The 25,042-nt window shown below is 47.1% G+C and overlaps 1 protein-coding gene across 1 annotated transcript in view; it reads right to left on the bottom strand.

Annotated features, from left to right (window-relative positions):
- Nucleotides 1-25,042, bottom strand: part of LOC127005883 (uncharacterized) — a 265,537-nt gene that overhangs the window by 147,802 nt on the left and 92,693 nt on the right. The window contains exon 2 of the mRNA XM_050875214.1: nt 19,538-20,006. Coding sequence (XP_050731171.1) covers nt 19,538-19,607 — 70 coding nt within the window. The 5' untranslated portion in view covers nt 19,608-20,006. The remainder of the gene's footprint in view (nt 1-19,537; nt 20,007-25,042) is intronic.

The following is a 25,042-nucleotide window of genomic DNA, read 5'->3' as shown; positions in this document are numbered from 1 at the left end:
TTTCTCTCTCTTGACGGGTCCTGGAGCTTGTTGGGAGGCGATGGGGCTGATTGGGGGTGGCAAGGGGGGGCGTGGAACCAAGCCTGACCGGGGATGTGGGAAGAGACGGATATGAAGGAAGAGAAGGAAGAGGAGGAGGAGGAGGAGGAGGAGGAAGAGGAGGGTTGCGGCGCCTAGTTAGAGAGGGAAGCGGAGAGAGACTGAAAGGCTGTGTGAGAACTGAAGATTCGGAATGGAACGAACGGAATAGCGGGACAATGGCGTAACAGCGAGAGAGAGAGAGAGAGCGTAGTCAGCAGCCAGCAGTTAATTCCCTGTTTAATGGGCCGCTCTTATGTGTCTCTTGCCGCTGGTATCGCTGACAGTATAGGGATGTCAGCCAGGCACTCCTCCTCCTCTTCTTCTTCCTCCTCCTCCTCCTCCTCCTCCTCCTCCTCCTCTCACTCAGGCGATAGACACCGTTAATCCACCGATGGAGCCAATTCGTGTTCCCCCTCCCCCCATCCCCGTAGCTACTCTTCCCCCCTTTCCCCTCTCTCCTCCCCTGCCCCCTTCCTCTTTTCCCCTCCTTCCCCGTTGCTACTCTTTCCCCCCTTTCCCCTCTCTCCTCCCCAGCCCCCTTCCCCGTAGCTACTCTTCCCCCCCTTTCCCCTCTCTTCTCCCCAGCCCCCTTCCTCTTTTCCCCTCTCTCCCTTCCCCTTCCTCCCTCCTTACCCCCTTCCCCCCCAGCCACTCTCCTTGCCCTGAGATGCATATGGTGGAACGATCATAATTCGGGCCGCGGCAGCCATCGGGCCAGGGATCAGCGTGGCCGCCATAAGAGCCGGAGGTAAGTGTCCCCAGCAGGATACACTCGCCAAGATGAAGGTGGCGGCGGCGGCGGTGGTGGTGGTGGTGTGGTGGTGGTGACGACGGTGGTTGGTGGTAGAGTACAGAGGCGTGGTGTTTCTCCCTCATCCTCCCTAACCTTCTTCTCCCTTCCTTTCCTTCCCCCACCACCCCTCTTCCTTCCCCTCACCTCCCATCCCCACCATCCTTCCTACCCCCTCACCTCCCTTCCCTCCCCGTCAACCCCCCCCACCTTTCCTCCCCACATATCCCTACCTTATTCCCCCTCCTCCACACCTCCCTCCGACACCTTCCTCCCCCCTCATCTCCCCCATCCTCCTCCTCTCCTCCTCTGCCTTCCCTTCTACGTCCCTCCCCCACCTTCCTTCCCTTCCCCTGATCCCCTCTTTCCCCCCCCTCCCCCACAGCAGGCATATTGTTGTACGGAGCAGCAGTTGTCGCGGCTGTTTGGGCGCTGCTACACTCAGGATGATGTGCAAAAGAGCGAACACACTGTTTTGGAATGCGTGCAATAGTCATCTCTTTGTGCCGGCGACAACTACATAGGGACGGGAAATGATAACAGCAACAACAACAATAATAATAATAATAATAATAATCTGTGTCTGTGTCTCTGCCTGTGTGTTTCCGCCGCGTTGAAACCCCTATTGTTTTTTTTTTTTTTCTAGGTCTCATTTTACGAACTCTTTTTTTTTTTTTTTGCGTGTGTGTGTGTGTGTGCGTGTGTGTGTGTTCTTGTTTCTGTTATAGTTTGTCCCTTGAGCCGCGCTGAGCCACGCCTGCTACCCATGCAAGCCGCCAAGGACTAGGAGGACCCCTTGATTGCCCCCTCCTCCCCTCCTCCTCCTCCCCTCTCATCCACGCCCCTACGTTCTCCTCTTCCTCTTCCCAATAGAACATGTCTCCTCTCTCTCAAAGCCCCTTCTTTCCATCCCAAACACCTCCTCCTCTGCCTACAGTCTTTCCTCCCATTTCCATAGTCCCTGCATTTCGCATTTCTCTCTCCATTCCTTCCTTTCCCTTCTCTCCCATTTCCCTGCAAACCTCCCTTATCCTTTCTGAGTTCCCTTCACACTTCATTCCTATCTCCCTCTCAATACCTACTTTCCATAATATCCTGCCTCCCTTTCATCTACCTGCGCCCACCCCCCACCCCCCGTCTCCTCCTTCCCTTCCTTTGCCTCCTACATCGTCCCCTACCCACCTACCATCCATCCCCTCGTCTCTTCCCTCGCCGGATCCTTCCCCACTCTCTCCTCCCCCTCATCCCCTACAAGCCACGTCACTCTGTACCCTAATGACGCAGCGGCTCCGGGCCATCAATGTGTTTTTCGTTAACTGGCGCCGCGGTAATGTTTCCTCTTTAACAAGTTTCGCTTTAACTGCCGCGCCTCATGCATCTTGTCACGGGACCACCGACGCGGGAATCAGGCTGACGGATGGGTGTGGGGGGAAGGGGGAAGGGGAGGGTAATGGAGGTGCGCAGGCAAGTATAGGTGGGTGCGAATGTGGTCCAAGGGATGATTGAGTGGGCAGGTGGGTGGGTGAATGCTTACGTGGGAAAATAGGTGAGTGTGTGGTTGGGTGGGAGAGGCATGGAGGAGGGGGACAAGGAGGAACGTAGCTAGGTATAGGTGGACAAAAAAGTGGGTAAAAAAATGAGTGAATGGATGAGCAGGCAAGTGAACGGGTGCTTGCTTGGGAAAACAGGTGAATGGTTGACCAGGTCGGTAGGTGTGTGGCAGCGTGAGAGCAGGTAGGTATAGTGGGGTAGGTGGGAGGGTGTGAGCGAAGGGGGGCAGGTAAGTGGGTAGGTTGGTGGGTCAGGTGGGCAGGGTAAATGACTAAGTGGGTGTGTGGGTGGGTTAGAACAGGTGGGTTGAGTAAGTGGGTTGGTGGGTGAGAGGGGAGGTGCGCGAGTGGTTGCCCGGGAAAAGAGGTAAATGGGTAGGTGTGTAAGTGTGTGGGTGAGCAGGTGGAGGGGCGGGGGGGGAGGGGGGGAGGAGCAGGTGGGCAGGCAGGTAAAGGCATGCAGGTGCTCGATAAATCAGTCCCGCGGTGCCGGCAATTAATGGCGGTATCACAGGTGTCGGGGCGGCCGCGGCTATTTGTCTGGCCGCGGCGGGGACGGGCTGAACTATAATCCTTCTGTTTACATATTCGCAACATTAGTCTAGGCCTGCGCTGCCGCCAACCCCCCCCCCATCCCCCTCCCCCCCCACACACCTGCCTTCCACTCGAATATATGGCTAATGTGAAAAGAGTGATGTGGCTTCCTTATACTGTCAGATTGCGGTGTATATGAGGCTTTGTAGCAATTCCGGTAGGTGTGTGGCGGCGTGAGACCAGGTGGGTAGGCAAGTGGGGTAGGTGGGTGGGTGTGAGCGAAGGGGGGTAAGTAAGTGGGTAGGTGGGTGAGTTGGTGGGTGAGTTAAGTGGGTGTAGACAACCACTAACGCTCGTGAGAAGATGCTGTAAGAAACTGTAGATGCGTTATTCTTGTACTGTCTGCTGGGGGTGTATAACTCTGTGGCTATGTAGTAATTTAACTCTTTATGTATCTATTGGCAGCACTGGGAAACTCCTCTGAGGGTATATGGGGGTGTCTTTGTACTGCTTGACGGCGGTGGAAATAAAAACAAATGGTACGCCTTCTCTGTACATTCCCGCAATCTCAGTCGAGGGTCAAGGCCGCTGTTATCGCCTGTAGGAGTAAGCCACCTGCCTTCCCCTCGTGTTCTGCTGTGAGGGAGGTGAAGGTATACCGTGTTCCGCCTCCTTTTATTGTTATTCGCGTCCCTCTCCATATATATCTCTCTCTCCAGGCCATAAGTTCACCTCAGTATATTCACTCACACACGCACATACACTCCCTCACCTCTATTTCTGTCTCTCTCCTCCTCTCCTTCCTCTTTCTCCCACTTCTTCCTCTTTCCTTTCCCAAGCCTCCCTCAAGCTCAGTACGCCACACACACACACACACACACACACACCTCCCTCTCTCCGTCTCTACCTCCCTCCCTCTCTGCCTCCCTCCCTCCCTCTCTGCCATCCTCCTTTCCTCCCTTCTCTCCCATCCTCTCTCCTTCCGTCCCTGTTTCCACTCTCCCTCCTTCTCTCACTGCCATCCCCCCCTCTTCCTCCCCCTTCCTCATTCCTCTGTCCCTCTCTCCCTCTTCCTCTTCACCCCCCCTCCCCCCCACGGTCGCACACACAGACACAACAAAGTCCTGCTCAACGGGAAACGCTCAGCCGGAATGTAATCCCTGCAATAAATATGTTTTGTATTTTATTTCGTTTTTAGTCGTGTTCTTGTAGAGGGGCTCGACAAAGGGACAGGAGCGTGGTGCTGTTATTTGTTTGTGTGTGTTCGGGTGGTTTTTTTTTTTTTTAGTGTTGCTTGTTTGTTTTGTTTTTATGTTGCCTGTTTTTTTTCTCTCGTTAATATGTCAGCTCATGATAATATATATGTTCAAAAAATAATTATAACAACACTACCATTACTATTACTACAACAACGGCAACAACAACTACTACTACTACTACTACTACTACTACTACTACTACTGTTACTACTACTAATACTATCAATACCACTAATACTATCACTACCATTACTACTATCACTACCACTACTACTACTTCTACTACTAGCACCATTACTACTACTACTACTACTACTACTACTACTACTACTACTACTACTACTACTACTACTACTACTACTACTACTACTACTACAACTACTACTACTACCTCAATAATAATAATAATAATAATAATAATAATAATAATAATAACAACAAAAAAGTAAAGAAGTCCCTCCCTTCTCCGTTGTATTCTCTCCTTTGTATTGAAGTAAGGCGTTTCTGGAACAATTTTTTTCTCTTCCTTTCGTTCTTTTGTTGGGCTTCCGTCGACTCTTTCTTTATTCCCTACAAAAATACATCTATTATGGGACGATTCAGGTCAAGAGACTTTCCCTCCCGCCCTTTGTCCTCCCGCCCACATGCCCGCCTCTTACCCCCCCCCCCTCCCATACACACAAACAAACTAACAAGCAAATACAGATCGCGTCCCCTTCTGAAGTCACCAGCATCATATCCCAGCTTCCATGTTGATTTTTGTTTTGTTTTTTCTCGGTGTGTGAGGTGACGAGTTTAAGGGAAAGAAGGGGAAGAGGAAGGGGACGAGGCGAGAGGAGTAGGGTTTGGTTGTGCGTGGCAGGGGAAGCACATGTGGGAAGGAAGGCGAGTGTGAAATGGGTCAGTAAGGGAGAGTAAAAAGTTCCGAACGTCTATGGGATTTTAAAATTTGACTAAGACTTCAATGAGCATGTCAAACGGTACTAACTTTTTACAGAGATAGGCAAACAGAAAGGCATTCAGGAATACAGACAGTACATATAAACAGATAGACAGAACATATAGACAGAAAGACAGATACAGTTAGTTAGACATACAGTTACATAAACAGACAGACAGAGACAATTAGGTAGAGAGATAGATTGAAATATGTAATCGTGGTTCTATCAAGTCCCTTAAAATTTGTGTGTTCAAAGATCCTAAAAGACCATTAATTATGGTTTATTAATTATTGTTTAGGGTTTAAATAATAACTGCAGACGTGGCTTTCCTGAATATATAATTACTAATTCTCTCTCTAACTATCTTTTTATGTAACTATCTATCTATCTATCTATCTAACTATCTATTTATTAAGTTGATTTATTAATTATTGTTTAGGGTTTAAATAATGACTGCAGACGTGGCTTTCCTGAATATATAATTAATAATGCTCTATCTTACTATCTTTCTATGTAACTATCTATCTATCTATCTAACTATCTATCTATTAAGTCGGTTTATTAATTATTGTTTAGGGTTTAAAAAATAACTGCAGACGTGGCTTTCCTGAATATATAATTACTAATGCTCTATCTTACTATCTTTCTATGTAACTATCTATCTATTTTTCTCCTTTTACAAGAATAATAATAATACTTCCAAAAATAAGAAAGAAAGCCACAATAATTTTCTTTCTCTGTCATTAGTCTCGAGATGATACTGCTCTTTCTCTCTCTCCTTCCTTCCTCTTTCCTCCTCCACCACCACCACCACCACCAGCGCCATGCATCACCCCGCTCGTGGCTTCCCGTGGCTGCGGCGGGCAAGGTTGTGGCGTGGGTGGCGGGGTAAGGCGAGGCGAGGCATGATACAGCTGGGTCCATTTTCGCCTTCAACCGGAAATACAGCGCTCTTATTCTGAAGCAAATCCCCGCCCTGATGAGAGAGAGAGAGAGAGAGAGAGAGAGAGAGAGAGAGAGCATGTTTTGTCGTAACCTTATGCTTTGTTTGTCACATACTTCCCCCCTCGCCTCCTCCTGTCCTTCCCTTCCTTTTCCTTCCCTTCTCTTCTCCTTCTCTTCCCTCTCCTTCCCTTCTCTTCTTCTCTTCCCTTCCCCTCCTCTCCCTTATTATCCTTCTCTTCCTTCTCCTCCCCTTCCTAATCCTTACTTTATATATTTTTTTTCTTTCCTTCCCTTCCTTATCGTTTCCTTCCTTTCCTTTCGCTTTCCTTCTCTTCCCAACCTTACTTTTCTTGTCATTTATTTTATTTTCCTCTCCAACCTTCTCTTTCCTGCATTTTCCTTACTTTTCATTTATTTTCACTTTCCAAACCATACTTGCACTTTCCCTCCCTGCTCGTGCCATCGTAACCCTCCCCTTCCCTTCCCCGTTCTGTTTTTCAATTACTTTCCCTATATTTCCCTTTCCCTCGCCTCCGTTCCCATATCTTCCCTTCCCTTCTCATCTCACGCTTCCCTTCAATAACCTTTCTCACCCTTCCCATTTCTTTTATTCGTTTTTCTTACCTTAACTTCCCTTCCCATGCCCAGTTATTCTTTTTCCCTTTTTCCCATTATTTCCCCTTCCCATCTCATCCCATCCCATCCCTTCCCATCCCATCACACTTCCCTTCAATAACCTTTTTTCCCTTCTCTCTTCTCATCTGTTTTACCCTTGTTTGAGTCTTTCCTCGTATGGCAAGTTTCGTAACCATTGAATCATCTTAGTCATCCTCCTCTGCATCGATTCTAACATTTTGATATCCATTCTATAGTAAGGTGACCAGAACTGAACCGCATAATCAAGATGAGGTCTAACTAATGCTAAATATAGTTTGAGGAAGACCTCGGCGCTTCTGTTGCTTAAGCTCCTTGAAATAAAACCCAGTGCCCTGTTTGCTCGATTTCTAGCGTGAATGCATTGTGCCCTTGGTAGCGGCGGATTAGAACCCGCATCATCCGGGACGCAGCGAACGCCAGACCAGCACCACTCAGCCACCGCCTCCCCTAATCCTTTGCTATCCCTTCCCTTCCCTTGTATGTCCTCCCACATCTCCCCCCTCCCCCCAACCAATCCTCTTCCCCTTCCGCCCCATCATTCATTTCAACCCTACAAATCACCACAACGCCACAGCTGCTCTTTCCACCCCACGCATCCTTCCCCCTTTTCCCCATCCTTCACTTTGCTCCCAATCCCATCCTTCCCTTCATGGCAGCTCACCACCGCCACCGCCGCCGCCGCCCCTCAGCTCACCGCCACGGCAGCACACGCAGCTCTCACTACTCTCTCTTCCCCCACCATTTCGTCCTCCACGCTTCGCTGCGTCCAGAAGGGAAGGGTCACTCTGCCTGGCCGCCTCTCCTCACACCTACACCTTTTATCTGCGTGTTGCCGTGTATGTGTGTGTGTGTGTGTGTGTGTGTGTGTGTGTGTGTGTGTGTGTGTGTGTGTGTGTGTGTGTGTTTGCTTTACGGTACCAATAGCCCATGATACCCAGATTCTAACCTTTCTGTGTGTGTGTGTGTTTGTTTTACGGCACCAGTAGCCCATGACACCCAGATTCTAGTCTCTATCTCTTTCTCTTTATTGCTTTCACTGATCCTGCTTGTTTCTTTCTTCCTTTCCTCCTTCCTTCCTTCCCTCGTTCCTTTTCTCTCCCCTCCCTAGGAACTCAGAGGAAGGGGGGTTAAGGGGGGCTGTGAGGAGGGCGGGAGAATTCACCTGGCTTCACCTTGGCACACCTGAGGGACTGATTGAGCTTAATTCTTCGCCGCCTCTAAAGGAAATCGTTGCCACACCTCCATCAGGCAATTGCTTAAGTACAGGATCTCGGTGCTTTTTCTCTCTCTCTCTCTCTCTCTCTCTCTCTCTCTCTCTCTCTCTCTCTCTCTCTCTCTCTCTCTCTCTCTCTCTCTCTCTCTCTCTCTCTCTCTCTCTCTCGCTCTCTCTTGCTCTTGCTCTCTCTCGGTTTCGCTCTCGCTCTTTCTTATCCTATCTTAAAACTGACATTGTATTTAAGATTTTGACATTGATTTTATTACATTCACGTCTCTCTCTCTCTCTCTCTCTCTCTCTCTCTCTCTCTCTCTCTCTCTCTCTCTCTCTCTCTCTCTCTCTCTCTCTCTCTCTCTCTCTCTCTCTCTCTCTCTCTCTCTCTCTCTCTCCCCCCAAGTGGCAGTGATTCATGATTTCCTCTGATTTACGTTGTCTCATCTGTCATTGTGAAGCTTTTTTTTTCCCTGTCTTTCTTTTCCTTCCCGTGTTTCCGAATTCTCTTACGAGCGATGAGTGTGCGCGCGTGTGTGTGTGTGTGTGTGTGTGTGTTGCGAAGGATCTTTATAGAGGGAGAGAAGAAGGTGAAGGAGGGAGGGAGGGGAAGGAGAGGGGGTGGAGATGGTGGTGGTGATAGTGTTGTAAAGGTGATATTGATAAGAAATAGTAAAAGGAGAACGGGAGATGAAAGTAGGTGAAGGAGAACATGGATGGCAGTGAGAGAAAGGAGAAGAAAAGTAGCAGAAGAAAATGGAGAATGGAGATAAAATAAGATGAGACAGAGAACATTGACGAAAGTGAGAGAAAGGAACAAAAAATGAAGAAAAATAAATGGACAGGAAATGGAGCCAGATGAATAAAGGGATGAAATAAGTGGATGAAAGTGAGAGAAGGAAGTAGGAAGTAAAAATGGAAATAGAAGAAAAAGATGAACAGGAGATGAAATTAGGTGAGAGAAAGGACATTGATGAAAGTGAAAAAAAAAAGAAGCAGAAGAAACAGACGAACCGGAGATGAAAGCAGATGAATAAAGGAATTAAATAAACGGATGAAAGTGAGAGAGAGAGAGAAAGGAAGTAAAAAAGCAGTATATGAAAAGCCGAACGGAGGAAGATTAAATTAGGTGAATCAAGGTAGAGGACGCGGATGAAAGTGAGAGGGGGAGGGCGTGAGAGTGAGTGTGAGAGGCAGGTGTGATTAAGTGTTCCCGGAAGGTGTCAGGTAGGAGTGACCTCAGAGGCTCTCACCTGGCCATTATTGCTACTTCAACTCACCTGTCCCCTCGTCTCCCCTTTCTCCCTCTCTCTCTCTCCCTCCCTTCCATCACGCCTCTCCCCTCTGTCTCTCTGTCTCTCTTTCTCTATCCATTTCCACCACGCAATGCCTCTCGTTTCTTCTCCCTTCTCTCTCCCTTCCTTTACTTCACCTTTTCTCTCCCTCTTTCCCACCCTTCCTTCCACCACTCCATTCCTCTCTCGTCTCTCTCTCCCTCTCCCTCCCTTCTCTTCAGCTGTTCCCTCGCTTCTCTCTCTTCTCTCTCTCCTTCTCTCTGTATTTCTCTCATCCTCTCTCTCCCTCTTTCTCTCTCGCTCTCTCTTTCCTTCATGTCACATCTGTTCTCCCCTCTAACTCCTTTCCTTTATCTCCTCTTCTCCCCTCTCTCTCCTTCCTTTATCTTCGCTTTTCTTCCCCTTCCCTGGTCTTCCTCCATCATATCATCCCTTCTCTCCTCTCCTTCCCTCCTTCCTTTATCCCATCTGATCCCTTTCCTCTCCTCTTCCCTTCTATCTCTCCATCTTTCCTTCCTTCTGTACTTCCCTTTTTTCATTTTTCCCTATCTTTTCTCTCATCCTCTCGCTTTCCACTACCTTTTCTCCTCCTTTCTTCACTCCTACCTTCTCTCCCTCCTCCCTCTCTCCTTCTCCCCATTCCTTCCTATCGTCTTCCATTCGAATCTCAAACTCTCACCTCTCCTTTACTCTCCCTCAACAACACGTCTCCCTCCCTTTATTTCTTTCTCTCCATTCTCCTTTCTCTTTCTGTCTCTCCTCGACAACACCTGTGAAGTGTCCCTCAGGTGTTCGGTTCCAGGTAACTTGAGGCGAGACCAAGACACCTGCACCTTATTGTCTGGACGCTAAGGAGGTGAAGAGGCGGTGGGGACAGAGTGTTGTGTGTTAGGGAGTTGATCTGTTGCTGTATGGGTTTGGGTTGTAGGTGGTGTGTGTTGCGGGTGAGTTAGATAGTTAAGCAATTATTGCCTCATTAAAACTTATTATGTGTGTGGGTTGGGTATATATAAGTGAGGTAACTAATTATGGTCTTGACTAACCCATTTTATTTTCAACTAATTTCATCAGTGCAACCAGACACTTAATTTTTTTTCTCATGGTCCTTCTCCTCTTCGTCTTCGTCCTCCTCTTCCTCTTTCTCTTCCTCCTTCTCCTTCTGCTCAACCCAACAACCTATTAATCCATCTGTCAATCTTTATATTCATTTGTCCGTCTGTTTAAATGTATGTTAATCCCGAAATTCACCTCTCTTTTGGCCGCTCATTACTTTTGTCTTTGTGGGAACAGCGATTAGCGGGCTTTTTTTTTAACACCTTTTTTTGTTGCCGTTGAGCTGTCTCTTTAGCTGTAAAAAAAAAGCTATTTCAATCCTTATATCTACTACTTATGCATCTACCTGCGTCTACTACTACTACTATTACTATCTACTATCTACTTTACAAACCTATCTTTTTTACTTAATCTTTCCCTTACCTATTATTTATCTTCCCATTTGTATCTGTTTCTGCCTTCAACTTCACATTTTCTTCCTTCTACTACTACTACTACTACTACTACTACTACCACCACCACCGCCACTATTAAATGTTCGCCTCGCAAATCCTCGCACGCCGTCATTATAAAACGCGCATAACGACGTTGCGAATATATTAGTGAGAGAAAAAAAATTACTTCTTTCACAGCTTTTCTCGTGCTTCTCTCTCTATTTTTTTTTAACTTTTACTTGTCACGGATTATGCATGACAGGCTCGACTTGTTCCGCTTAATGATGGTGATGGTGGTGATGGTGGTGATGATGATGATGATGATGATGATGATGAGGAGGAGGAGGAGGAGGTGTAGATAGCCAACCGAATTCCTTCCCTCCCTTCCTTCCTCCCTTCCTCTTCCTTCCCTTCTACCCTTCCTCCCTTGTTTCCCTCCCTCCCGTCCTCAATTCATCTACCCTTCTCTCCTTCCATTCTTCCCTCTTTTCTACCCTTCCTCCCTTTTTCCCTCCCTCTCCCTACCCTTCCTCCCTTGTTTCCCTCCCTCCCGTCCTCTGTCCATCTATCCTTCCATCCTCCCCTCCTTCTTCCTCTCCCTTCATCCTCTTCTTTATTATCTTCCTTCATCCACTCATTTCCTCCTTCCTCTCCTCTTCCCCTCTCTTCCCTCCTCTCCTCCCTTGCACAGATTCCCTCCTCTCATTATACTCTCCCTTTCATTACTTTTTTTTTTCATTTCTTGTCATTTCTCATCAATCGTGTTGCATTTAATCTCCCTCCTCACCAATTCACGATCACTCAGCGCCCCTTCTCTCTCTCTCTCTCTCTCTCTCTCTCTCTCTCTCTCTCTCTCTCTCTCTCTCTCTCTCTCTCTCTCTCTCTCTCTCTCTCTCTCTCTCTCTCTCTCTCTCTCTCTCTCTCTCTCTCTCTCTCTCTCTCTCTCTCTCTCTCTCTCTCTCTCTCTCTCTCTCTCTCTCTCTCTCTCTCTCTCTCTCTCTCTCTCTCTCTCTCTCTCTCTCTCTCTCTCTCTCTCTCTCTCTCTCTCTCTCTCTCTCTCTCTCTCATACCTTCGTTTTAAATTTTCAACCACTCACTTTGCTTCCCTTCCCTTCCCTTCCAATCCCTTCCCTTATCTCCCCTTTCCTTCCCTTCCATTTCCTTTCCCTTCCTTCCTTCCCTTCCTTTTCATTCTTTTCCCTTCCTTTCCCTTCCCTTCATTTGTCTTCCCTTTCCTTTCCAGTTCCTTCCTTTACCTTATTTTTTTTTACCTTCCCTTTACTTAACTTTCCTTCCTTTCCCTTCCCTTCCAATGCCTTCCCTTCCGTTCCCTTCTCTTCCCTTTCCTTCCCCTCCAATTCCTTCCCTTACCTTATTTTTTTTAACAGTACCTTACCTTACCTTCCCTTCCTTTTCCTTCCCTTTCAATTCTTTCCCTTCCCTTCCCTTCCCTTCCCCTCCCTTCCAATGCCTTACCTTCCTTTCCTTTCCCTTCCCCTTCCTTCCCTTTCCTTTCTTTTAACGCGATTTACCTTAACATGCTTTCCCTTCACTTCCCTTCCCATTCCATCCCATCCCATCCCATCCCTTCCCTTCCTTTCCCTTCCTCTCCCTTGCCTTACCTTATCTCGCCTTCCCTCGCCCTCCCTGCTCTCTTTTTTCCTTACCTTACCTTGCCTTACCTTTCCTTTCCTCCGCTCCTTCCCCTTCTCGTCCCTCTGATTCAGTTTCCCATCCTCCCCTCTCTCACTCTCCTCCCCTCACTCAGCCGCACTCTTTCCTCTCCCCTTCCTCTTGTACCTGCTACGGATCTTGTCTTTCTCTCTTTCTCTCTTTTCCTCCTCCGTTGGTCTCTCTTTGTTCCCTGACTCCCCGCACTCTACCTTTTCTCTCGTGCTTTCTCTCTTCCCTCGTTCTACCCTTTTTTTTTTCTTTGTTATTTTCATGTTTTACCTTTGTTAATCCATTTATATCAGTGTGTTTTTTCTCCTTTTTATCATTCATTTCTTTTCCCTTTTTTTCTTCGTCCAATATCTTTCATACATAAAGCGCACTGTTCCCCTCTTTTCCCCCATCTTCTCCCCCTCTTCCTCCCCTCTCATTCCCCTCTCTCTCACTCCCCCCTCACTCCTCCCCCCATCTCATCTCACACTTACACACACACTCAATGCAGTTTCCTTTCAATCACATAACACACACACACACACACCATTATCCGCCTTACACTCACCTCCTTCTCTTTGGTTGCGTTTAACAGTTTTTATTCACATTCCATTCCATTCCCTGACGGCTGTTACCTTGGTGCGAGAAGAGGAGGAGGAGGAGGAGGAAGAGGAGGAGGAGGAGGAGGAGAGAGGCTTTGAGAGACCAATGGAAGCAAAGTCTTTAGGAATCGACTAAAGTGGTGGACGAGAGAGAGAGAGAGAGAGAGAGAGAGAGAGAGAGAGAGAGAGAGAGAGAGAGAGTGTGTGTGTGTGTGTGTGTAAAAAAAAGTTATATATGTGAGAGAAAAACCTTTACGTTCATTCTGACTATTAATTGTGACTTTAAAGAGGCCGTGAGTCTGCATTAGAGAGAGAGAGAGAGAGAGAGAGAGAGAGAGAGAGAGAATTTGCTCTTTGATGGCGAGTTTCCTTTCATTTATAACTGTTCTGCGTTGGGTTCTCTCTCTCTCTCTCTCTCTCTCTCTCTCTCTCTCTCTCTCTCTCTCTCTCTCTCTCTCTCTCTCTCTCTCTCTCTCTCTCTCTCTCTCTTTCAGACACACACACACACACACACACACACACACACACACACACACACACACACACTCGTATTAACGCTCACCAATTTAATTCATTCGTGAACAATTTTCGTAACACATTCTCGAGGCGGAACTAGTGAGCGTGGCGGAGGAGGAGGAGGAGAAGGTGGATGACGGGTTGTAAGGAAGAGGAGGAAGCTGAAAAAAGGATTGAGAACAGAAGAGGTGGGGTAGGATAGGGGTATTGAAAGGAGGAGGAGGAAGAGGAAGGGGAGGAGGAGGAGGAGGAGGAGGAGGCGAAAATAAGTTAGTTTTCCTCCCCTCGTTCTGTTTTTTTTTTTTTCTCTCTCTTCCTTCCTCAGCCCTTCCCTCCTTTCTCTCACCTTCTTCCTCTCCACTTCTCTCTCCCTCCCTCATCCCTCCTCCTCTCTCTTCTCTCTCACCTTCCTCCTCGCCCTCCCTCCCTCCCTCCCTTTATCCATTCATCTCTTCCCTTCAACCTTTCTTTCCTTTCCTCTTTTTTCCCTTTCCCAGCCTCTCTGTCCCTTGTCTTTTTCTCTCTCTTTCCTCTCCTTGCTCCCTTTCATCTTCTACCTCATCCCTTTTTTTTCCTCCTCCTCCCTCCATCCTCTACCTCTCTCCTTTTCTTTTCTTTCTTTTTCCTTTCTCGTTCTTTTTTTTTAATCTCTACAATATCGACTTTTCTTTGTTCCTCTTTTGTTCTCCTTCTCTTCCTTCTTTCCCTCTCCATTTTCCCTCCATTTCTCTCCTTCGTTATTTCATCTGTTTCTTCTGTTCCTTTCACTTCCTTCCTGTGTCTCTGCTTTCCCTTCTTCCTCTCTTTCACCCAATGTTTTTATTTCCTCTTTCCTTCCTTTCACGCCTCTCTTATTTCCTCTTCCTTCATTCTATTCCTTCTTCTACTTCCTTTACATGTTCCTAATTTGTTCTCCCTCCTTTTTTTTCCTCTCAATCCTTTCCCTCCATTCCTCTCTCTTTCTCGTCTCCTTTCCTGTTTTCTTTCCTCTTTCCTTCCTTTCCTTCACTACCTTTCTCTCTCTTTCCTCCTTTTTTCTTTTACTATGTTCTTTCTCATTCCTTCCTTTCCACGTCTTTTCTCATTCATCAATATTTCTTTCTATTCTTCTTTACCTTCCTTCCCTCCCTTCCAGCTTCTTTATTTCTCACTTTCCTTTCTCTGACCATATTTTTTCCTTCCTTTCCTCCCTCCCTCCCTGTCTCTCTCCCTCCTTCCCGCCCTCCCTCCCTCCCTCCCTGTCTCTCTCCCTCCTTTCCGCCCTCCCTCCCTCCCTGTACTTTCCTTCCCAACAAGATAGAGAAATAGGGATCATTCTTCACCCTTTGTTCCCTAAATGTCTTCCGCGCTGAATAAAATCAATGGGTAAAGGGGAAAGTATAGACAAGGTGAGAGGGAAAAAAAGGGACTCGGGTGTTGATGGGAAAAGAAGAAGACGCCTCCCTTATCATATGTTTACCTTTTTCCTCTGTCCTTCTCTCTAACTCTCTCCTTCTTTCCCATCTTCTCTTCCTTTCTCTTTCATTTTATTCCTTTCCTCTCCTTATATATTCTCTTTCATATGTTTCCCTCTCTCTTTCTCTCCCCTTTTCTTTCCCATCTCCTGTGAACCTTCGCTTTTCCTTCCTCTTCCCTTTCCTTCACTCCTTCCCTCTTCCAGTTTATCCCATGTCATCTGTTTTCCTTTTCTCTCCCATTTCCTTCCCCTTCTCTCTCATTCTCTTAAATCTCCTTTCTCTGTTTCTCATTTTTTCCCTTCTCCTTCTCTTGTGACCTCTCTCCTCCCCTTCCCTCCCCTTCCCTCTTATTATTTTCATCCCACCCTCTCCTTCTTCACATATCCTTCCCTTTTCCATCCCCTACACCCCTTCCTCTTATTTTCTCTCCCTTCCTCTTTCCCTTCATTATCGCTGCTTCTTTCCCCTTCTCTCCCCTCTTTCTCTGTCTCCCAAGATCATTCCCCTCCCTATGTTGTCCTTTTATTTAATTACCTCCTTTCTTTCCCCTTTTCTCCCCTTTTTCTCTGTCTCCCATGATCATTTTCCTCCCTTTCTTCTTCTTCCCCTCCCCTCCATTCCTTTCCATTCCTCTTCTTACAGTCTTTCATATTTCCTCTTTATCTCACCGTACCCCGGTTTCCTCATTTCCTCCATTCTCGAAATCTCACTCTCTCCCCCATTTCCCCATCTCCCCCCTACCTCCCTACCCGTGTCCCCCCATTCCCCTCTTCCTTTGCCCTTTTCCCCTCGTCTCCAGGCAACGTGTTTGTGGCTTAAGAACTTCACACCTGAGTAACTCTTTGTTTTACCTGTGTTGCTTTTTTGAGAATAAGAGATGAGTGTTGGGCGTGTATGTGTGATGTGTATATATGTATGTATAAGTGTGTGTGTGTGTGTGTGTGTGTGTGTGTGTGTGTGTGTGTGTGTGTGTGTGTGTGTGTGTGTGTGTGTGTGTGTATCTTTGTATGCCTATCTGTCCGTACTGTTTGTGTTTGGAAGGTAGGAAAGAAGGAAGGATAGATTGAAAAAAGAAAGGAAGGAAGGTCGAAAGAAAAGGTTGAAGAATGGAAGTAAGAGAAAATGGATGGATGGAAGGAAGGAAGGAAGGAAGGAACAGAGGAAGGAAGGGAATAAGGAATGTTGAAATAAAGAATTAAAAGATGGAAATAAGGGAAGACGGATGGATGGATGGAAGAAAATAAGGAAAGGAAGGAAGGAAGGAAAGAAGGAAGGAAGGATGGAAGTAACGGAAGATGGATGGAGGGAAGGAAGGGAGGAAGCAAGCATAGAAGGCAGGATAGAATAATTGAACTCTCTCTCACACTCTCTCTCTCTCTCTCTCTCTCTCTCTCTCTCTCTCTCTCTCTCTCTCTCTCTCTCTCTCTCTCTCTCTCTCTCTCTCTCTCTCTCTCTCTCTCTCTCTCTCTCTCTCTCTCTCTCTCTCTCTCTCTATCTATCTATTTATCTATCTATCCATCTATCTCTCTGCAGGTGTATATTAACGTGTATACACCTGTTTGCTCTTCTTAATCTGCTTCTCGTTCCCAATCCATTTCTTTGTCTTTCCCGGCTCAGCAGCGCGAGAAAGTAATGAAGTGGAGTATAGTTAAGCCCCTCCTCCTCCTCCTCCTCCTCCTCCTCCTCCTCCTCCTCATCCTCCTCCTCCTCTTCCTCTTCTCTCTAATGATCACATCTCCGCAAGGGTTACTGTCGCTGCGCATTTGTTTTTAATCCATCCCATCTCCGCGCACACACACACACACACACACACACACACACACACACATCCACACACACACACACACACACACACACATTCATGCACGCTGAGATTTGACCATTCCAGTAACAAAAAGCAAAAATTAAAATTCTTAACGTTAAATTTTGTTATCTCGTGTCTAGCGTTTTATCTCTCTCTCTCTCTCTCTCTCTCTCTCTCTCTCTCTCTCTCTCTCTCTCTCTCTCTCTCTCTCTCTCTCTCTCTCTCTCTCTCTCTCTCTCTCTCTCTCTCTCTCTCTCTCTCTCTCTCTCTCTCTCTCTCTCTCTCTCTCTCTCTCTCTCATACGAGCTAGACAATACCAAAGCTAACGACTCATGAAAGTATTTTTAATGAAGATATGAAAGAAAATGAAAATATAATGGAACTGCAAAATGTGGGGAAGTATTAAGAGTGGTAGTAGTAATAGTAGCAGTAGTAGTAGTAGTAGTAGTAGTAGTAGTAGTAGTATAAACTCTCATTTTCTCCTCTCTCTCTCTCTCTCTCTCTCTCTCTCTCTCTCTCTCTCTCTCTCTCTCTCTCTCTCTCTCTCTCTCTCTCTCTCTCTCTCTCTCTCTCTCTCTCTCTCTCTCTCTCTCTCTCTCTCTCTCTCTCTCTCTCTCTCTCTCTCTCTCTCTCTCACTCTCTCTCTCTCTCTCTCTCTCTCTCTCTCTCTCTCTCTCTCTCTCTCTCTCTCTCTCTCTCTCTCTCTCTCTCTCTCCACTAAAAGAAAGAAGAAAAGAGAAAGAGAGAGAGAGAGAAAAAAAGTCGTGAGTGAGAGTATAAGAACACTCTCTACACTCCCTTCCCTTCCTTCCCTCCTTATTACCATCCTCCTCCTCCTCCTCCTCCTCCTCCTCCTCCTCCTCTTCGACCGTAATGCTTTCAGGTGATGTCGCTGGCCGGATGTGGAGAACCGTCGGCCCAGTTCGCTTTCCGGCCGCTCTCGGTTAAGCCCGGATAATGTGGCTCTCCCTGGCACCTCCCGGCCGTTCCTCACGATGGGGGGTGGGGATGGGGAGAGAGAGAGAGAGAGAGAGAGAGAGAGAGAGAGAGAGAGAGAGAGAGAGAGAGAGAGAGAGTAAAATTGAATAAGATCGCGTAGTTGAAGTAGCAGAAGGAGAGAACGACGGAAATAACTCTAGTGTATAACGTGAAGAGTAGGAGGTAGAGAAGGAGTGAGAGGGAGTGATCCGGAGCGCGGGGGGGGGGGGGGGTAGAGGGTGTGTTGCGTCCGCTGGTGTTGTCATTCTGTTTCTTCATTCCTCACCTAGCTGTCTTGTCTCCGCTCATTCTTCTCATTCTTCAGTACGGATTCTTCTTTGACGAGTACGTAATGCATAGCGGCCGTTCAAAGTTCCTCATGTTACTTTATCGTCAGGAAAAGTTTCAGTAAATGTCAAGGGTATAACAATGATGGTACGTGTATGTAACAGCTTAGTGGTGCGCGTAGGCCTATAAGGTTTGCTACTTGAATCCCATCCCTGAATTTCTTTTAATCGTCTTAACTGAAGTGATTTATTTCGTTTATTTTTCTACTTATATTTTATCTTCTGTTATGTCGAGATGTTTTTTTTCTTTTCTTTTTTTTCTTTTTTTTGTTACCTTTGTTCTTCGGCGTCTTAATCTTGTCCTGAGTGATTTTTTTCCCTTTTATTTGCTGGTTGAAATCGAGTGATGTATTTTTTCTTTTGTTACCTTTGATCCTCCTCCGTCTGGGTCGTGTCCTGAGGGAGGCGGGTTTTTTTCTCTACCGTTTCCAATTTGGGGCCTTTGTATGGGTGATCGTGTTCCCCTCTTCATCCTCGGTTCCTGGGAGATACTTATTTTTTTTACAGCAAAGGAAGCAGTTCAAGGAAAAAGAATAAGACAAAAAAAGTGCCTTAATCACTGCTCCTATAAAAAGAAGTATGGAGGAGTTGCCAAAAGAGAGATAAAAATCGGGAGGAGAGTTGTCTTGATACTCTCCTCTGTAGTGTTGAGTGCTTGCCACGCTCACAGGGACAGAGGAGGGGGGGGGGTGCCTTGTTGTGTGTGCCAGGCCATGCCTTAAACACCCTCCAGTGTACCCTTAGTGGTGGCTCAGCTCCCCACAAAGGCCAGAGAAAATTATGCTGAATATTTGTATAATTTGGGAATAATGAAAAGTATGAGCACGTACCCCAAGCCTTTGCCACATGAGAACACACCATCACAAAGATATGCACGCGATTAGCGAAACACACACACACACACACACACACACACACACACACACACACACACACACCGTGGCGCACACGCCACTCCGTGGCGCAACTGGTTAGAGCGCTGCGCTGCCAGGCTTCACTGCCTGATATGGCGGCGGTTCGAGCCCGCTCAGGCCGGATTCTTTCTGTTGACTAGGAGTGGTTACTGCCCCCCCTTGAGCAACGGGGATGAGGTGTGTGGTGTGTGATGTCCTGGCAGTATCCATAGATCGACTATAGAAGGGCAGTTCCTCATGTCGCGAGGGTATCTGCTGGCGATTACGAGTCCAACTCGTGATCAGGCCGTGGTGAATTACACACACACACACACACACACACACATGTGACCCCCCCCCACCACCACACACACTCACAGTACCTCCTCCCTTACACACATACGACTCTCCCCCCCCTCACACACACACACACACACACACACACACACACACACACACGAACCATATCCCCCCCACGCATACACGAACACACACTGCCTCCCCCCCAAACTCACATGTCACCAGTACTCACCAGGCAGGGACGCGGCCAGCAGCACCAGCAGGATGGCCAGCTTGGTGGTGAGGTGCCCGGGCGGTGCCATGGTGGGCACTGTGCCTTTGGGGCCTCAATAGGAAGCGGGAGAGAGGGAAAAGGTGGAGGTGGCCGTGAATGGAGAGTGATGGGGAGGGGGCAGCGGGGAGGCCCAGGAACCCCTCTTTGCCGTCCTCCTCCTCCTCCGTGCCGCGGCTCAGGAGGACGAGGGTGTCTTCTTCCGATGCATTGCCGGCCCTGGCCCGCCCTCACGCTCCTCTTAACTCCTCCCTAATAACACTGTCACTCCCTCTCTCCGCCCCGCCACGCCGCGATGTCACTCGGCGCCGCGCGGGACACTCGTCTGCGTTGCCGTCGCCGTCGCCGTCGCAGAATTGTTTGTGCAGTGACTAATTGGATATGTCACTCAGATCAGCTTGTTTTTTTTTCTGTTGGGTCACTGCTGAACCTGGAAAGTAAAGAAAGTTGTTGAGCACTGATGGGGAAGTTAATATATGATGTTTTTTGTGAAGTCTGACAGTCACGCGTATGTTAAAGAGACAGAAAAAGTCACCCTGTCGAGGCTGAAACAGAAAAGTACACATGTTAACTGTCGATAGCAGCGGTTAGCGAAGGCGATATTTTTATTAAGTCTTTGACAGTCATAACGGAGGGCAAAAAAAATCACTATTGAATCAGAAGCAAAATAAGAAGGTAATAAGTATTGATAGCAAGAGATTATACACGTCGTTTTACGCAGTGTTTGGCAGTCGTCACGCGCGATTGAAAAAGAAGGTATTGAAAAAAATATAAAAGATATCGAGTGGTGCCCTTGACCGTGACCTGCCCTGACCCACCTGACCTTTCTCTCACACCTGTAAATGAGATCAGTCAAAGAAGAAAGTCAGCCCCATCCCAGAACACGAGGTAATAGGAACAGTCAGCTACTCGTCACTTTTAATTAAGACTCTCACCCATATTACCAGCTCTCTCTTCCTTGGCGACCCCTTTGATGTCAGATCCACCGTGATCACTCAGCCTTGGCCTCTACCCTACGACCTTTCCATGAACCACTTTTACGGCTACATCCAACACATTGATTCTCTCTGTTGGTTATAGTGTGTGTAAACGACAAAGATATAAGTGGAAGTGAAGTACTCATGTGTCAAATTTAACGAAGGAGAAATGCTGTTTAAAAGCTGCTGTTGGGTTTTGAATTGGGAATAAGTATTATCTCCTAGTGAGGGGAAGCACTTTCATATTCCCTGTTAGTAATACTGTGGCACGAATAGATAAAGATACGAGTAATTGGAAGTGAAGTACGTGTATGTAGATTTAACAAAGCGAAACGCTGTTTAAAAGCTTCCATTGGATTTTGAGTTAGTGCTATGTAAATGCTATCTCTTATTAGTGATGGAGAGCTTGTAATACGGCCATCAGTCACTCGCTACTCTTTCCCCACCCCTTCATCCTCCCTCCATCCCACACCACCACAACCTCGTCCCCCTCCCCCGCCCCGCCCTCATCACTCCCCAACCTTCTCCGCTTCTCTGTTACGTATCTCCCCACTCCCCCACTCCTTTGATCTCCCTCCACCACAACCTCCCCTCACCCCTCATCATTCCCCATCGTTCTCCCCTCTATTACGTCTCTCGCCACTTCCCCACCCCTTTGATCTCCCTCTACCCTACACCACAACCTCCCCTCACCCCTCATCATTCCCTTATCATTCTCCCCTTCCTCTGTTACACCCCTGATCCATGCCGAACACGTGTAAGCTGACCCCCTCTCCCCTGCTCGCCCTCATCACTCCCCATCCTTCTCCCCTCCTCTGTTACTCCCACCCACAATAACTTCCCCTCACCCCTCGTCACTCCACATCCTTCTCCCCTGCTCTGTAACTCCCCGATCCCTCCCTGTCGAACAATGTAAGCTATTCATTTTTGTTTTCATTACCGTTCCCCACCTGCCTGCCGCCCACACACCTGCCTCGCCGCCCACACACCTGCCTCCTCCACCACACCTGCGCCCGCCACAGTCCACCCCACCACGCCGCGTTCTCTTTCCTATGCATATCCCGCCGCGCGCCCTATATAAGCTTCCCTCATTGCGTTCCTTTACTGTTTCCCCCTTTCCTTTATCTCTTTTTTTTATTACTTTTTTTTTGCTTTTTTCCCTCCATGCTCTTTCCCTCTCTCCCTCTTCCTCATTATCCTTGGTGCTTTCCACTTCCTCGATTTTTATTTTTGTCTTTTTCTTTTTCAATTCTTTCGTTCGTTCTTTTTTTTTTCTTTTTGATCTTTTTTCTGCCTTTTCGTTATGCTTGGTGCTTTTCACTTTCTATTTTTTTTTTTTTCATTTTCCTTTTTACTTTCTTTCATCTTACTTATGCTGGGTGATTTATACTTTTTTCCTTCTTTTCGCTTAATGGTCTCTTATCACTTTCCTCCTTCCTTACTTTTTTTTTCTTTATTCCTTCCTTTCGTTTTGCCTTCTTACATACTTCCTTCTTCTTTAAATCCTCTCTCCCTCCTGTCTGTTTTCCTCTCCTCTCTCCTTTTTTCCTTCCTTTCTTCGTTCCTTCGTTCATTCATTCATTCATCCACTCCTTATCGTTTCCACTTCTTTCCTTTCTTTATTTTAACTTTCTTTCATCCTTGTTTTTTTTTCCTCTCTTACATCCTCCCTTCCTTCCTGCCTGTCTTCCTTTCCTCTCTTCATTCATCCACTCATTCCTTCTTATCGTTTCCACTTCTTCTTTCCTTTCTTTATTTTAACTTTCTTTCATCCTTGTTTTTTTTTTCCTCTCTTACATCCTCCCTTCCTTCCTGCCTGTCTTCCTTTCCTCTCTCCTTTATGCCTTCCTTCACTCATTCATTCACTCACTACTTCCTTCCTCTCTTATATATTGATGTTTCCACTTCTTCATTTCTTCTTTCCATTTCTATCTCCTATTTATTTCTTCCCTTCCCATTCCTTCCTTCTTTACTTCATTTATTCAGTCACTCCACTCTTCCCATTTTTCCTTCCTTCCTAACGTTTCCACTCCTTCCTTCCTTCCCTCTCTCCTTCCATTTAATTTTTTCTCTTCATTTTTTCATTTCCCTCCACCGTGGCCGTCACTCCACCACCACCTCCACCCTTCAAAACGCACACTTTTATTCCACCTCTCTTTTCTTTCTTCCCTCCTTCCACTTCCTCCTTCCATTTCATTTCTTTCTCTTTTTTTTTTTTTCATTCTCTTCTTCTTTTTCGATTCCCCTCCACCTTGGCCGTCACTCCACCACCATCCAACCCTCCCTTCCACACACACACTCTTCCACCTCTTTTCTTTCTTCCCTCCCTTCTTCCTTAGCATTTCCACTTCCTCCTTCCATTTCATTTTTTTTCTTTTTTTTTTTCATTCTTCGTTTTTTTCGATTCCCCTCCACCTTGGCCGTCACTCCACCACCCAACCCTCCCTTCCACACGCACACACTCTTCCGCCTCTCTCTTCCCTCCCTTCTTCCTTCTTCCTCCTTCCATTTCATTTTTTTCATTCTTCGCACACACACTCTTCCGCCTCTCTCTTCCCTCCCATCCCGTCCTTTTTATCGAAACTTTTCTCGTCGGTAATTCACTTTTACTGCCTCTGTTACCTCTTCGTCCCCTCCCTCCCTCTCTCTCTCTCTCCCTCTCTCTTTCCCTCTCTCTCTCTTTCATCTCCTTCCTCCACCCTTTTTTCGCTTTTCGCCTCCCTCTCCGCCACCTTTTTTTTTTCTTTTTATTTTCACCCGCATATCCATTCACCTCGTTATTCTTCTTCGCCTTCATCCACCCTCTTCCCATCTCCCTTTTTTCTCCTCTCCTCCTTTCATTTCCCTCCTCGCATACTTTATCTCCTTTCCTCAATATTGCCTTTCCTCATGCTTCATTTTCCCTTCATGATTTTTTTCCTTCCTCCTTTACGCCATCCTTTTCTCCTCCTCCTCCTCCTCTTCCTCCCTCACCGACTCTGTATCCGCATTCCACCTCTTCCTCCTCCTCTTCCTCCTTGTTTTCCTTCTTTTCGTTGTTTACTCTCTCTCTCTCTCTCTCTCTCTCTCTCTCTCTCTCTCTCTCTCTCTCTCTCTCTCTCTCTCTCTCTCTCTCTCTCTCTCTCTCTCTCTCTCTCTCTCTCTCTCTCTCTCATTTACTTTACCTCCTTATCTCCTCATTTCCTCTTCCTCCTTATCAATACTTCGTTTATACTCCTCCATTGTCTCTCTTTTCTCCTCCTCCTCCTTCTCCTCTTCCTGTCTCTTCCTCACCCTCCGTTTTGCTTTCTCCTCTTGCATTTCTCCTTCGATGTTTGATTTCTCCTTCTGCTCCTCCTGTCTCTTCATTCCTCCATTTTTGTTATTTTTTTCCCTCGTCTTTCCCTCCCTCTTCCCTCCAATGTGCTTCTTCCTTCATTTCTCCTCTTCCTTTTACGTCTCCTCTTCCTTCTTCCTTGTGCAGTGTTTCATCTTCTTCCTCCCGTCTCCTCCTTCATCTCCCAGTGTCTCCTCTTCACCCTCCCGTCTCTTCTCTTTCACAATATCTCCTCTTTCTTCTCCCTCTTCCAGTCAAACATTTTCCTCCAGACAGTTTTTCCATATCCTAGTGCCTCCTTTTCCTCCTCCTCCTCCTCCTCCTCCTCCTCCTCCTCCTCTTCCTCCTCCTCCTCCTCCCGTGTTTCTGTGTTACCTAAAATCTCGTCTTCCTCCCTTCTCTTCTTCCTTCTGTCTCTTCCTTTCCTAATGTGTCTTCTTCCATTCATCTCTTCCTCTTTTAGTCAGTGTTTCCTTATTCTCCTCCTCCTCCTCCTCCTCCTCCTCCTCCTCCTCCTCCTCAATCATCTCCCTCCCACGTGTTGTCTTCTCTCATGTTCCTCCCGTCTTCCTCCCTCTTCTAATGTGGTTTTCTTCCTTCTGTCTTTTCCTCCGTTACTCAATCTCTCCTCTTCCTCCTGTTTCTTTCTTTTCTTCCTCCCTTTTCTTGTGTTTCCTCCTCCTCCTCATCTTCCTCCTTTGCCAGTCTCTCCTCTTCCTCCTGTCTCATCCTGTCTTGCCCAGTGTCTCATCTTCTTGTCTCTTCTTCAACTACCACTGCTTCTTCCTCCCCCGCTTCGTCCTCCTCCTCCTCCTCCTTCTTCTCATCCTCTTTCCTCCCACATGCGTCCTCCTCCTCCTCCTCCTTCTTTTCATCCTCTTTCCTCCCACATGCGTCCTCCTCCTCCCGTGTTCCTTCCCCGCGGCAATCGGTTCGTCGCAGGTGATAGAGGAAGTTTGGTCGTTAAGGTTGATGTTAATTAAGAGCCGGACGCTGATCCCGGCTGGAAGTATGGCGGTGAGTAGGTCATTCTGGAGGCTGGGATGATATGCCTGTCTGTCTGTCTGTCTGTCCATCCTTCTGTTTGTCTGTCTCTTCTTTTTATTGGATGGAAGAATGGTTGTAGGGAGGTCATTCTGGATGCTGGGATGATGTTTCTTTCATTCTGTCTGT

This window comes from Eriocheir sinensis, chromosome 31 (genome assembly GCF_024679095.1).
Source record: "Eriocheir sinensis breed Jianghai 21 chromosome 31, ASM2467909v1, whole genome shotgun sequence".
Lineage (NCBI taxonomy): Eukaryota > Metazoa > Arthropoda > Malacostraca > Decapoda > Varunidae > Eriocheir > Eriocheir sinensis.
This window is presented reverse-complemented; position numbering and strand designations above follow the sequence as displayed.